Genomic DNA, 14,121 nt, shown 5'->3' with positions numbered 1-14,121 from the left:
TATGGGCCTAGGATCTCTGCAATGTCAGTCTCTGGGAGCTGTGACTCCAGTTCCTGAGATCAGGGTCTCTGAACTGGGAATGTGCACTCTGTCTGTGTCCCTCCAGTGCAGGTCAGGGGTCAGGAATGGATCTGCGATCATGCTGTAACTTCGTGGTCAGTGCTGTGTGACTGCATTAATCTGACCTCATTTGTGCTTGTGCTGTGTCTTGCAGAGTTGCGTTGGACCATCCACCTCTGTATCTGTGCTGAACCACAGCCAGTGGAGCAAGTTGACAGCTCGACCCGACTCTGCTGAGACCAGACCGTGCCTCGGTGGAGATCTGGAAACGCTGTTTGGAGTGAAGCTTGGATGGACGGCAACAGTTCAGCAGCAAAGACGGACACATCTGTGAGAGGTTCTGGCAAGGACTCGGCCCAGGAGCAGGTGAACATCACTGTAGGTAAAAACAATGATTGCAGATGCTGGAAACCAGATTCTGGATTAGTGGTGCTGGAAGAGCACAGCAATTCAGGCAGCATCCGAGGACAGGCAAAATCAACGTTTCGGGCAAAAGCCCTTCATCAGGAAGAAGGGCTTTTGCCCGAAACGTTGATTTTGCCTGTCCTCGGATGCTGCCTGAATTGCTGTGCTCTTCCAGCACCACTAATCCAGAACATCACTGTAGTCTGCTCATCTCCATGAACCACTTCCCCACCACCTCCCTACGGGGAAAACACCACAACAGCAGTGAGGTTTTATATAGCAGTCAGTCCATTCAGGTCACACCTCCCTTTACCGTACTATTTCAAAACCTTTTCACCTTGAACCCTGTCTGTCCTCCACCCTATCACAGACTGTCCTTTCTGTTCTCTTCACTCCACCTCCCCACTGAGTCCCCACTACACTCTTACCTTTCCTCCATTCTCATAGATGGTCATTGACTTGATCCTTCCATAGACACGGCTTGAGTCTTTCCACAATCCCCCGTGCTCATTCCAGCATCTGCAAGATTTTGCCTTTCTTAGAATCCCTACAGTGTGGAAGCCGACCATTCAGCCCATCGAGTCCACACCCACTCGCCCAAGAGCATCCCACCCTCCCTACCCTATCCATGTATCCCTGCATTTCCCATGGCTAACCCACCTAGCCTGCACATCCCTGGATACTGTGGGTAATTTAGCATGGCCAGTCCACATATCCTGCACAGCTTTGGATTGTGGGAGGAAACTGGAGCACCCGGAGGAAACCCCACGCAGACACGGGGAGAATGTGCAAATTCCACACAGACAGTTGCCCGAGGTGGGAATCGAACCCAGGGTCCCTGGTACTGTGAGGTAGCAGTGCTAACCACTGAGCCACCATGCCACCCCTTTTACGGAGAGTCATTTTAAAAGATCCGAGCACATTTAACCCAGAGTGACATATTCTGGAGGCACTGGGATGGCACCCTTTAATATCCCATCCCTTCCAATCCCACCCTCCCCTTCACTCCCCACCCTTTAATATCCCACCCATTCCAATCCCACCCTCCCCTTCACTATCCACTCTAGTCCTACCCTCTCTGTCACTCCCCTGATGCAACAACTACCTTATTTAGATGGTATCTTTAATGCAATTGAACTTTCCAAGGTGCTACGTAGGAGCTTTCTCGAGCAATCTGTTGCAATGAGCTACATGTTGGGGTGGTTGTATCAGGTTTAATGCTAAAAGCTTGTTTAAATATGTCACTTGAAAGGAAGCTCTGTAAGGAAGAGTGTATCGACGGGGAATTCAAGAGGTTGATGTCTGGACAACTGCTGACTTGTAATTAAACCTGGGAATGCAACAAGGGGGCCAGAGTCAGAGGATTGCTGATATCTTAGTGGGTTGTGGAGTTGGAGGAGAATCCAGAGATAGGGAGGGGCAAGGTCATGGAGGGATTTGAAAAGCAAGATGAGAAGTTTTTATCAATCGAGTTGTTGCTTGAGCAGGAGCTGGTGTAGGTCAGACAGCACAGGGATGATAAGGGTACAGACTGGCTGCACATTAAGGCACAGGAAACAGCATAGAACATAGAACAATACAGCACAGAACAGGCCCTTCGGCCCTCGATGTTGCGCCGCCCTGTGAACTATTCTCAGCTCATCCCCCGACACTATCCCATCATCATCCATGTGCTTATCCAAGGATTGTTTAAATCTCCCTAATGTGGCTGAGGGCAGGGTATTCCATGCCCTTACCACTCTGAGTAAAGAACCTGCCTCTGACATCTGTCTTAGATCTATCACCCCTCAATTTGTAGTGTTGCCCCCTCGTATAAGCTGACGTCATCATCCTAGGAAAAATACTTGCACTGTCTACCCTACCGAATCCTCTGATCATCTTGTATGTCTCTATCAAGTCCCCTCTTAGCCTTCTTCCTTCAATAAGAACAGACCCAAGTCTCTCAGCCTTTCCTCATAACACCTTCCCTCCAGACCAGGCAACATGCTGGTAAATCTCCTCTGCACCTTTTCCAATGCTTCCACATCCTTCCCAAAATATGGCGACCAGAACTGTACACAATATTCCAAGCATCTTGGATAATCTCAAGTTTCTAGAGGATTCTATGCCAGAGAGGAGCCAGGATTGTGTGGGAATAGCCGAGTCAGGAGTTGGATGTGAATTTCAGCAGCAAATGATCCGAGATGGGGCAATGTCATGTAGGTGGGAATTACTGGTTTCAGTGAGGAGATTGGAAGATCATCTTGGGGTCAAAGACCAGATTCATCCCACGCTGTGTTTCCAGGGAGAAGGATAGCGACAGTTGCTAGACAATGGAATTTGGATCCGGAATTGAAAAGAGTGACTTTTGATTTCTTCCCGCACCCCCTTATTGGGCATTTGAAAAAAAAAATCTGCATTCACATAACGCCTCAACCTCCCAAAGCTCAATACTTTGGAATGACGGATACCTATGGTTAACGTACTGACAGTAACAAGAATAATGTGAGCTGAAGAATACATACTGGCCAGGGCACAAGGGGTCTGTGTTAAACAGTGTCGCCAGACCTTTGGGGACAGAAAAGCCCTTGGTTTAAATGTTTTGTCAGGAAAATGGCGCCCCTGACAGTGCAGCGCTCTCTCCACACTGCACCACAGTAATCAGCTTGAATTGGGCACCACAGTGTGACTTTAGCCCATGACTGGACTGAGTTGAGAGGGAGCCCAATGGGACAAGGATTACATACAATACTGCCTTCTGGGGCGGAGTAGAGAGGACAGGGTTAAAACCAGCAAATTGAGGCCATTTGCACAAACGTGCAGAGCTGGAGACAGGGCTCTGTTGTGATGGAGACGTAGTGTCTTTGCCTCTGAGCCAGGAAACCCACGTTCAAGTCCCACCTGCTCCAGAGGTATGCAGTACCATCTCTGAACTGGTTGATTTATAATAGCTGCAAATTGGAGGCAAGTTTGGCCCTGTTGAATATATTCACGTGATTGGGCAGGATATGGAATCATTGAATCTCTACAGTGTGGAAGCAGGCCATTTAGCTCATCGATTTCACACTGAACTTCCGAAGAGCATTCCACCCAGACCCAGCCCCAGTCCCCTATCCTGTCCCTGGAATGCTGCATTTCCCATGGCCAATCCACCCTAACCTGCACATCTTCAGACTGTGGGAGGGATCCGAAGCACCCGGAGGAAACCCACGCAGACACAGGAAGATGTGCAAACCCCACACGGACAGTCACCCGTGGGTGGTATCAAACCCAGGGTCCCTGGTGCTGTGAGGCAGCAGTGCTAACCACTGAGTCACCGTGCCGCCCCCAGCGGCGATGAGGCAGCAAACCCTGCTCTCTGCCATGTTGAAGATCTGCTCAGGGTGGATGTTACTCCTGGGCCACAATCCCCAATTACCCAGAAGGCAGTTCAGAGTCAGTCACATTGCTGTTGGTCTGGAGTCAAATGTAGGCCAGACCAGGTAAGGACAGCAGATTTCCTACCCATTAGTGATCCAGGTGTTTTTTTTCCAAATCATTCGACTCATCATTCCAGATTTTTATTGAGTTTTAGTTTTGTTATTAGCCATAGTGATTTAGACCCATATCCCCAACTGGTTAGCCTGGAATTTCCTGGATTACTGAACGTGATAAAATTACTGACCACCAAACTAGCACCCCCCTGCTTTTGCTGTATGATGTTTTGTCTATGCTGTGTGTAAGAAATACCCAGATCCACCTCAGTGTTCTCAATCTCCCTTCATCAACAGACAGAGGGAGCTTGAGTGTTGGTGAACTCAGAAGATACCACAGGCCCAATGGAGGTGAACAGACAAAGCACAGAGACAAAGGCAGAGGATAGACAGGTATGGCCACTCTGATGAGAGGGATGAATCTCATACTGTGAGAATGTTTGATGCTGTAATTGTTAAACCTTTGTTAAAGTGATCAAGAGCGTACCAGGGGACTGAGAGGGAGAATGCATCTTGTCTTGAAGAGAGGTTGGAGATACTGGGACTATTTCCACTGGATCCGACAATGTGCAGAGCAGATTTAATTGGGTTTTGAAATGGTGCCAAAGTTTTGATGGAGAAAGCCAAGTGAAAGACATTTCCTTCCTGTTGGATAGCCCATGGAGGATGGTTCTGCAGTTTACCGTTCTGACTGAGAGGGTAACGGGAGGAGGGGGGGAAATGTCTGTACCTGGTGATTGCTGGACTTAATGTTTGAGAGTGAGTCACACCAGTTGACCCAGAAAGTTCAGAATCTTTTCAAGAAAATAGAATGAGCCTATCAATCAGAAGTTACAGAACAATGAGGACAGATTGTGATAATTTTGAGATTGTCAGCAGCTTCTTCCCAAAGTGGAAAGGTCAACTACAAGAGGGTACAGGTTCAAGGTGAGAGGGGGACGGTTTAGGGGAGAATTTCAGGGAAAATGTTTCACACGGACGGTGGTGAGTGCCTGGAACGTATTGCCAGCCGAGGTGGTGGAAGCAGGCACGTTAGCAATGTTTAAGGTGCATCTTGATAGACACATGAAAGGGAGATGAACAGAGGAATAGAAACTGCACATGGGCAATAGGTAGCGGGTTGAAATAAGGACTAGGAACTGGTGCAATCTTGATGGATGGAAGTACCTGCTGCTGTCCTGTGTTGAATTAACACAGGGCTGTGAGAGTGAGTGGAGCAATAGATTCGTTTATGATTGGTACGGGACCATGGCGAGAGAGTGAGGCTGTGGGATTTGTTTGGGAGGGTCACAGGGAGAGAGTGGGATTGAGAGAGGGTCACTGGGAGAGAGTGGGATTTGTTTGGGAGGGTCACTGGGAGAGAGTGTGATTAGTTTGGGAGGGTCACTGGGAGAGAGTGGGATTAGTTTGGGAGGGTAGGGTCACTGGGAGAGAGTGGGATTAGTTTGGGAGGGTCACTGGGAGAGAGTGGGATTAGTTTGGGATTGAGAGAGGGTCACGGGGAGAGAGTGGGATTAGTTTGGGATTGAGAGAGGGTCACGGAGAGAGAGTGGGATTAGTTTGGGATTGAGAGAGGGTCACTGGGAGAGAGTGGGATTAGTTTGGGATTGAGAGAGGGTCACGAAAAGAGTGGGATTAGTTTGGGATTGAGCGAGGGTCACAGGGAGAGAGTGGGATTAGTTTGGGATTGAGCGAGGGTCACAGGGAGAGAGTGGGATTAGTTTGGGATTGAGAGAGGGTCACAGGGAGAAAGTGGGATTAGTCTGGGATTGATGCAGCCATGAAGGAGGACAGACTCAATGTCTCTGAGTCTAACGAAATTATGAATTTCATTCATCAGTTACTGGCTGTTTGATAGGGTGACTGTTGTGGGAATATTGTTTGTGACCTGTCGCATGCTGGGCAGTGAGTCTATTCCACCAGGGGCATTATGTTAGATTCTGATGCTTTAACCCCCTGATAGAGTATCTTCCAGTTACCCCCTTGCCTGGGATGTGACACCATTCTGGGCTTGGGAGGTCCTCCCTCTGTCTCTATCCCGGCCAAACTGGCTGAGCTGGGTTGAGGAGTAATCCTTGCATTGCTGGCTTCCTGGTGAAAGGCATGTGCTATGGTGTGGTGGTGTGCAGCTGATACTGAGCAAGACCCGGTTCCAGGGTGGCAGGGTTCCAGAGACTGGAGGGCCTGGGGAGTCAGAGCCAGGCTCTCTGGAAGCACTTGCCAAGACAGTGACCTTGTTTCACAAAGTGATTTACAGCGCACAGCCCCAGCCAGCACTGCCTCAATTACAGGCAGCCTGCTGAAAGATTTAACTCCACGCCAATCAAAGGCAGAGTCTGCAAAATCAATTAAGGTTGAAGCTTTTTGCTTTGGGCTCCAGTTGGAAGGGCGGTTTCGGAAACTTGAGAGTCAAGATCCTTAACTGTTTTACAACTCGTGAAGCTCAGTTTGAGTGATCAGACAGCAGCATGTGGCCATTCGACCCAATAAAACCCTGAATTCATGTTGCACAGTGGCTCTGATAGAGCATGAGAAAGCCAAGGAAAATATGGTAAGGCTCACGGAGTGAAAACTCAGTCATACAGCACAGAAACAGACCCTTCGGTCCAACCAGTCCATGTTGACCATAGTCCCAAACTAAACTAGCCCCACCTGCCTGTGCTTGACTTATTCATGTATTTACATAAATGTCTCTTAAACATTGTAACTATACCCGCATCTACCACTTTCTCTGGAAGTTTATTCCACACATTAACTTTTCTCTGTTCTAAAAGGTTACCCCTCAATCTCCTATACTCCAGGGAAAAAAGTCCCAGCCCTATCCAGCCTCTCCTCATAACTCAAACCTTCCATTCCCGGAAACATCCTGGTAAATCTGTTCTGAATCCTCTCCTGCTTAATAATATCCTATCACAGGGCGTCCAGAACTGGACACAGTATTCCAGAACAGGCCTGATCAACATCCTGTACAACCTCAACGTAATGTCCCAACTCCTATACCCAAAGGACCGAGCAATGAAGACAAGTGTGTTAAATGCCTATCTGTATGTGACACAAATTTCAAAGAATTATGTACCTGAAACCCTATATCTTTCTGTTCTACAACAGTACCCAAGCACCTATGTTTGATTGTATAAGCTCTGCCCTTGTTTATTTTACCAAAAATTCAAAATACCTTGCATTTATCCAGATTAAACTCCATCTGCCACTCTTCAGCCCATTGGTCCAGTTGATCAAGATCCCTTCTTCAAAGAGGTTGGCTTAAAGGATAGTCTTAAAAGACAAGAGAGAGATTTATGGAGGGAGTTTCAGAGTATCAGGAGGTTCACTTGACTGATAGCTAAGGTTGGCGAGTTACTTACAGAGGAAGGGTTGGATGGGGCTGGGGGTTGAGAAGAATGGGAGGCAATCTTATTGAAATATATGAGATCTGTCGGAAAGCTGAAAAGGTGGATGCTGACTTCTTGCTGCAGACATTCTGTCTGGAGTCTTTCCTGACATAACGGTAAGCAAGGTTTTTTTTTAAGAGCTTTTTCTTTCAGGATCATTTACCATTTGATCTGTACAATACAACTTCACACATATTTTTGAACATCTCTTATTTGGAAAGGTGTCACTGGAAGTTCAATCCAGGCTGTTTCCATTATCCATGATTCAGCCTGGAAAATGTTGGACTACATTTTGAAGCCACATGTCTCTGATTGTGTGTCCTGGAAATGAGAAATTCTTCTTTTGCAGCCAGACTCTGCAGCTGTTAAGAGATTTTTTCTTTTATGTCAACTTTCATGAACAAAGCATTCTAAGCTCCCAACTCTCTCTAGTTCCTGCAATGTGCTCAAAAGTGGATTGCAGGCCGTTAAATTTTGTTTTTATTTTTAATTTTCCTCATAGATTACTCACAAGAATCTGAGTGTGGATATTCCAGTGTTGAACCATTCAATAGACATTTCTTATAAGAGACAGTGAGGACTGCGGATGCTGGCGATCAGAGTTAAAGAGGGTGGTGCTGGAAAAGCACAGCAGGTCAGGCAGCTTCCAAGGAGCAGGAGAGTTGGCGTTTTGGGCATAAGCCCTTCATCAGGGAAGAGGCTTATGGGCCAAGGGGGTTGAGAGATAAATGGGAGGGGGGGGTGGGGTTGGGAGTAAGGTAGCTGGGAATGCAATAGGTATATGAAGGTGAGGGTGAAGGTGATGGGTCAAAGAGGAGATGTTTCTTATAGCTAACTACCATAAAGAGACATTACATTCACAGGTGTATAAGCATCTGAGATGACCTTGACCTATTCAGTTACCTAGCAACATGCTTCCAGTAGCGTGTCATGCTTGCCATGATCCCTGAGTAAGATGGAGCATGTTTATATCCTGAGGTCACAAATGGTGATGGTTTTGTGAATGTGTTTCTTGACACTGTGCTGACTGTAAAATATATAACGGTTTCCTCTGGCTCACCACCAAAAGCCAGGTTTTGAGTGTTCTGACCTCAGGAACTCTGTCCTCCTCCTGCCTCAATTCTCTTCTGGGATTTGTTCAGCCTTGTGTGTAAGCATTAGTTGTGATGACAGGCTCATTATCAAGAGAAACTGTGTCCCATTGGATATAACAGGGGCTAGAAGCCAAGCCTAGCCCTCCTTAAGTGAGGAGACAAAAGTAAGTCCATGTAAACTATGTTGTGGAGAATTCACCTGCCTTTCTTTTTTTTGAAATCAACTTCTAAAAGGTTTGTAAAGGCTGAGAGCTCCTGTTTTGGCTCATCTGGGTTATTTATGGAAAGCCTTGCTGTGGAGTTCTGCCCTGAAGGTTCAGAAATACAATAGGTGTCTGAGAGGTTTTGGGAGTATGCTTCAATGTGCTGACTGCCAGGATGCTGTCATCTAGGATGTTAGTCAGTCAGCCGGCTAATTGTCAGTTCAAGTGCAATCAGCAATTGCCCAAACTCAATTTTGGGAGACAGTGCTCCAATGGTATTATTGTTAGACTCTCAGTCCAGAAACTCCGCGGATGTTCTTGGGACGAGATTAGAGTGGTGTTGGAAAAGCACAGCAGGTCAGGCAGCATCCAAGGAGCAGGAGAATCGATGTTTCGGGCAAGGACATCCTGCTATGGAATTAAAGTTCAGTAAAATATCTGGAATTCAGGGCTCTAATGATTGACCATGAAACCACCTGCCAACTTCTGGATCAGTGGTGCTGGAAGAGCACAGCAATTCAGGCAGCATCCGACGAGCAGCAAAATAGGCGTTTCGGGCAAAAGCCCTTCCAGCACCACTGATCCAGAATCTGGTTTCTAGCATCTGCAGTCATTGTTTTTACCACCTGCCAATTGTCAGGAAAAAACCATCATTTCCTTCACTAATGTCCCTCAGGAAAGGGAACTGCCATCCTTACCTGGTCTTCCAGACCCATAGCAATGTGGTTGACTCTTAACTGTCCTCTGGGCAATTAGGGGTGGGCAGTAAATGATGGCCTATCGAGAGATGCCCACATTCCATGAATGATTGTTTTAAAGGTACTCAAATATAAATATGTCACAGGTTTGGGACCAGCATCTGATTGGTGAACGTTGCAATGTCTCCTATGATATAGAACTATGGAGAAAGAGAACAACGGATTGGATAATCTCCGAGAGGTAGTACAGGCCAGCAAGGTCACATGACCTCCTTCTGTGGTATATGCTGTTCTGCTTCTAAATTGTTCCATTGCCTGGGCCTGTGACTAAACGTAAATATTCATTCTTTTCAACAACCTACAGGAGGTGAGAAAGTCTGAGCTCGAAACTGCACCAGGAGAACAGGAGGCATCGAAGACAGAGGTAGTGCAAGTGAGTCTTAGAGTCATGCAGATTAATGGAGACAGACCCTTCAGTCCAACTCATCCATATCCTAAATTAATCTAGTCCCATTTGCCAGCATTTATCCCATATCCCTCCAAACCCTTCCTATTCATATACCCGTCCGGATGCCTTTTAAATGTTGTAATTGTACCAGCCTCCACCACATCCTCTGGCAGCTCATTCCACACACATACCACCCTCTGTGTGAAAAAGTTGCCCTTTAGGTTCCTTTTAAATCCTTCCCCTCTCACCTTAAATGTATGCCTTCTAGTTTTAGACTCCCCTCCCCTTGGAAAAAGACCTTGGCTACTCATCCTATCCTCATGATTTTATAAACCTCAATAAGGTCACCCCCTCAGTCTCCGATGCTCCAGGGAAAACAGCCCCAGCCTGTTCAGCCTCTCCCCATAGCTCAAATCCTCCAACCCTGGCAACATCCTTGTAAATCTTTTCCGAACCATCTAAAGTTTCACAAAGTCTTTCCTATAGCAGGGAGACCAGAATTGAATGCAGAATTCCAAGTGTTTGAACCCAGTGTGATGTTGGCTAGTCTCCTGTTGAGTGTGACGTGGTTGTTTTTTGGTGCCATCCAGTGGCGCTAACTCCACCACCTTCTGAGACTGAGAGTTCTCATTTCACACAATCCACACTTATCGTCTGTCCAGACGTTGTATGTTCACATGCAGTAATATTACGGTGATTGCATTAGTTGTTGCAAGAAACGCTGCTAAAACGATGAGTAGCTGAGGGCACAGATCTCTGCTGCCTGGTCACCATGTCCACCTTCTCAATAAGTCCAGATTGAAGCACTACCTTGGCCTGGGCTTATTGGAGCAGCCTCACGCTGAATCACTACTCTAGTGATCCCATTTAGTGAAAGATGGAAAAGGTAGAGAAAAGATTTACAGCCATGGTTTTGGTGATGAGAGACTTCAATTTGTTGTATGGGTGCGAGAAGCTGGGATTGGAAGTTGAGTGGAGAGATGGGGCAGAGGTCTGGACAGAGCAGGCAGTGAGAAACTGCTCTCAGTGGACAGTAGGGCTGTGAGCCATGTATGTAACGCGAGTGGCCAAAGAAACAATCTTTCTTTCCATAGTGAGCCTTCACTGTGATGGAGGCAGACTCAAACCCTGTCTTTCAAAAGGGAATGGGATCATCATCGGAAGAGAAAGATTTGGAATGCTACAGGGAAGGGTGGGGTTGGGGGTGAGATTAACAGGGGAGGTGGGTCTAGCTGCTGCATTGCTATTACAGAGAACTGCTGGCAACGCAGTGGGCCAAATGGTCACCTCCTGTGGTTTGCATCTCCTGTGATCCTATATTTTTGGCAACGGAGTGCAAGAATCCATGTTGGGTGTTTCTGAAAACCAAGTGTTCCATAATGAGAAATCAGGAACTGCTCCCAGGGATTTAGTCCAAAGAGAGCTAGTGTTGGGAGAGGTTTCCTTAACGTTCTCCCTTCGTGCCGAGTGATCTATCCATCAAGTCTGGGTCACGTGTCCAAGTTTGATTGGTCTTTCATGCTTAAATATCTGTTTTACCGCTGGGCAGGTTCAGCAGGAGGGGATGGGATCTGCTGTTGCTTCAATAGAGGCCTGATGAAGGGCTTTTGCCCAAAACGTCGGTTTTCCTGCTCCTCGGATGCTGCCTGACCGGCTGTGCTTTCCCAGCACCACTCTAATCTAGACACTGTTGCTTCAATAGAACCAAATATTGAATGGCCAGTTATTTCCATTGAATCTGTTGCTGTAGTAATCTGGTTCAATAGGAATTTTACGTTTTGCGGTTCCTGGCTGGGTGTGGTGGAGATGCCTTTGGCCTATTTTGAGGCCTGTAGTACCATAGCTCTGCATTAGGGGAGTTTCAGACCTTACCTCAGGCTAGGCCTTAGGCCTTGTCCATGAATTTTCGGTCTGCTCCGGACAGCAACAGGGTTGGAAGCAAAATTCCTCAGGATGCAGTGGGAATGGGTGGGTTTCTGCTCCCCTTGTTTCCTCAGTAATGTTCTGTCATTCTTAAGAACATTTGGGGCTGTCATGAAGTCAAGGGGCTCTAGTTATAGAACAGCTGCAGGAAGGATGTCTCCGAGTGACTAAGGGGTGTCCAGAACTAAGCCTCAGAATAAGGAGCAGGTCCACTGAGACGGGGAGGAATTTCTTTATTTGGAGAGGAATGAATTCTTGGAAATGCTCTACTCCAGAGGACTATGGAGGTCCAGTCATTTGACTATGTTCAAGGCAGAGATTGATAGATATTTTAGATATTAAGGCATGAAGGGATTTGGGGATAGTGCAGGAAAATGGTGTTGAAGTAGATGATGGTCATGATTTAGAAACAGAACAGGCTCAAGGGGCTGAATGGCCTTTTCCTGCTCCTATGTTCCTATATGCTAATTCTAAAATTTCCATCTTCCAGTGCTAATCCTCCATGCTCTTGCTCACTCCCTCGCTTCATAACAACTTATAAACCTTCTTGAGGTTTCCATATCCCTCCAGTTCTCACCTCCTATGCATCCCCTGATGTCCTTCAACTCATTTCCTCTTTCTTTTGGCCCTTATTGATGCTTCCTCCCCTGTTTTAAGAAACCGGTTAATATTAATGCCTGCAGCTAAGTCTCTGGCCCTCTTCTGAGTGTCTCAATACGTGACTCAGTATCCAATCCTGACTGCTTGTCACTCGGAGTCCACTCTCATCTGCTTGTCATTCCTGTGAAGCACTTTGGGAGAATTTATGATGCCAGTGGTGCCTGATCAATGTAAGTTGTTATTGTTCATTGTTGTACTAGAACCAGGTTGGGGGAAAGGGGTTATGTGTATAGCTGGTGTGACTGGACAACTGTTGGCCCGGGGGCGGAGTCAGAAATTGAGTGATCACTTCCTTGAGGTGCCAAGGATGCCTCTCAAACCACTTCCAGTTTAACCTGTTGGGCTGATTCCCTCTCCCTTGGCCCAGGGAGAGTGAGGAAGCCGTTCATTTTGAGTTGAGTTCCTTAGTGCCCGAATCTGAAATACCTGAAACAGGAGCAGGAGTTGGCCATTCAACCCCTCAATCCTGCTCTGCCAGAACATGACCTCAGTGCCATGATCCTGATATGACCTCCCACTTGGCCTCCACATTCTGGACTACCCCATCAGAGGAAACCATTTCTCTTTGGTCTCTTGGCTCTCTTTGTCCTGTCAGCATTTTGCAAATATATTGGCACTGAACAACCAATCAGCACCGTTATGTCTCCTGGGGGTGTGAACTGTTGTGATTGTTTGAAATTTGGCATTCTTGACAAGTGCCAGAAGCAGAGGTTCAACAGCAAATCTCGCTTCAGAAGTGCGTTGTTGGTTGCAGAGCTTTGTCCCCGAGGTGGTGAAAGGCGCTATATAAATGCAGACCTTGCCTGATGCGGGAAGTGACGTTGCTTTTGGGTTTACTTGCAGAGTACGCCGCTGGATATCATTGACATTGGGAAAGGTTTGAAGATGCAATCGGAGAAACCTCATTTAGTGAGTCTGGGTCGTGGGCGTCTCAGCATCGCTATTACACTGCTGCCAATAAACGAGGGTAAGAAGCGGGTCAATGGTCCGTCTGCTTAATACAAAGTTGTTCTTGCAAACGTACAACTACTTTTATTTATTTGCTTTTCCTTTACTTTTTTCATGGCATATGGGCATTGGCCATTTGTTGCCCATCTCTAACATTGAACTGAGTGACTTGCTGCAGCCATTTCGGAGTCAGCCCCATTGCTGTGAGCCTGTCGGTCAGACCAGGTAACGACAGCAGATTTCCTTCCTTGAAGGATGTTTGTGAACCAGAAGGCCACCACTCCCTGAGACCAGCTTCCGACCCTTATTAGCAGCAGGAGAACCAAGGGTTGGCCATTCGTGAGACTATTGCTGATCTTCCCCTCCAACCTGTTTATCTCCACAATCCCCACATCATTTTTCCTTGTTAACTTGTAAAAATCTACTATCCTCAGAATTTATTCCCATCAGCCGCTGAGGTGGGAATTGAACGCATGGTCCCACAGCACTTTGGCCTGGATTATTAGGCCAGTGATATTACCCCTACACACACGTGCACACATATGCACACAGGAAGATACACAGGCAGACATACACATGCATACGCTCGCACAGACACACACACACGTACAAACAGACACATCAACAAACACACATCTACAGGCACATGTACGTACAGACACTCACCTACAGGCACATACACACCTACAAACAGACACACATGCATGCAGACACGCAGACACACACAGACACGCAGACGTACGCAGACGTACGCAGACACACAGATGCGCACACACCCAGAGACACACACAGCTACAGACACAAACACCTACAGATACAGACTTACACAGACACATATGCA

General features: G+C 47.0%; 1 protein-coding gene across 1 annotated transcript in view; it reads left to right on the top strand.

Moving 5' to 3' along the window:
- The first annotated feature begins 218 nt into the window (after positions 1 to 218).
- LOC122555472 (pleckstrin homology-like domain family B member 2) overlaps positions 219 to 14,121 on the top strand; it is a 213,905-nt gene continuing 200,002 nt past the window's right edge. The window contains exons 1-3 of the mRNA XM_043701499.1: positions 219 to 426; positions 9,666 to 9,734; positions 13,176 to 13,299. Of these exons, the coding sequence (XP_043557434.1) occupies positions 352 to 426; positions 9,666 to 9,734; positions 13,176 to 13,299 (268 nt within the window). The 5' untranslated portion in view covers positions 219 to 351. The remainder of the gene's footprint in view (positions 427 to 9,665; positions 9,735 to 13,175; positions 13,300 to 14,121) is intronic.

This window comes from Chiloscyllium plagiosum, chromosome 12, assembly GCF_004010195.1.
Source record: "Chiloscyllium plagiosum isolate BGI_BamShark_2017 chromosome 12, ASM401019v2, whole genome shotgun sequence".
NCBI lineage: Eukaryota > Metazoa > Chordata > Chondrichthyes > Orectolobiformes > Hemiscylliidae > Chiloscyllium > Chiloscyllium plagiosum.
The sequence above is the reverse complement of the archived record's forward strand: the minus strand, read 5'-3'. Positions and strand labels throughout refer to the sequence as shown.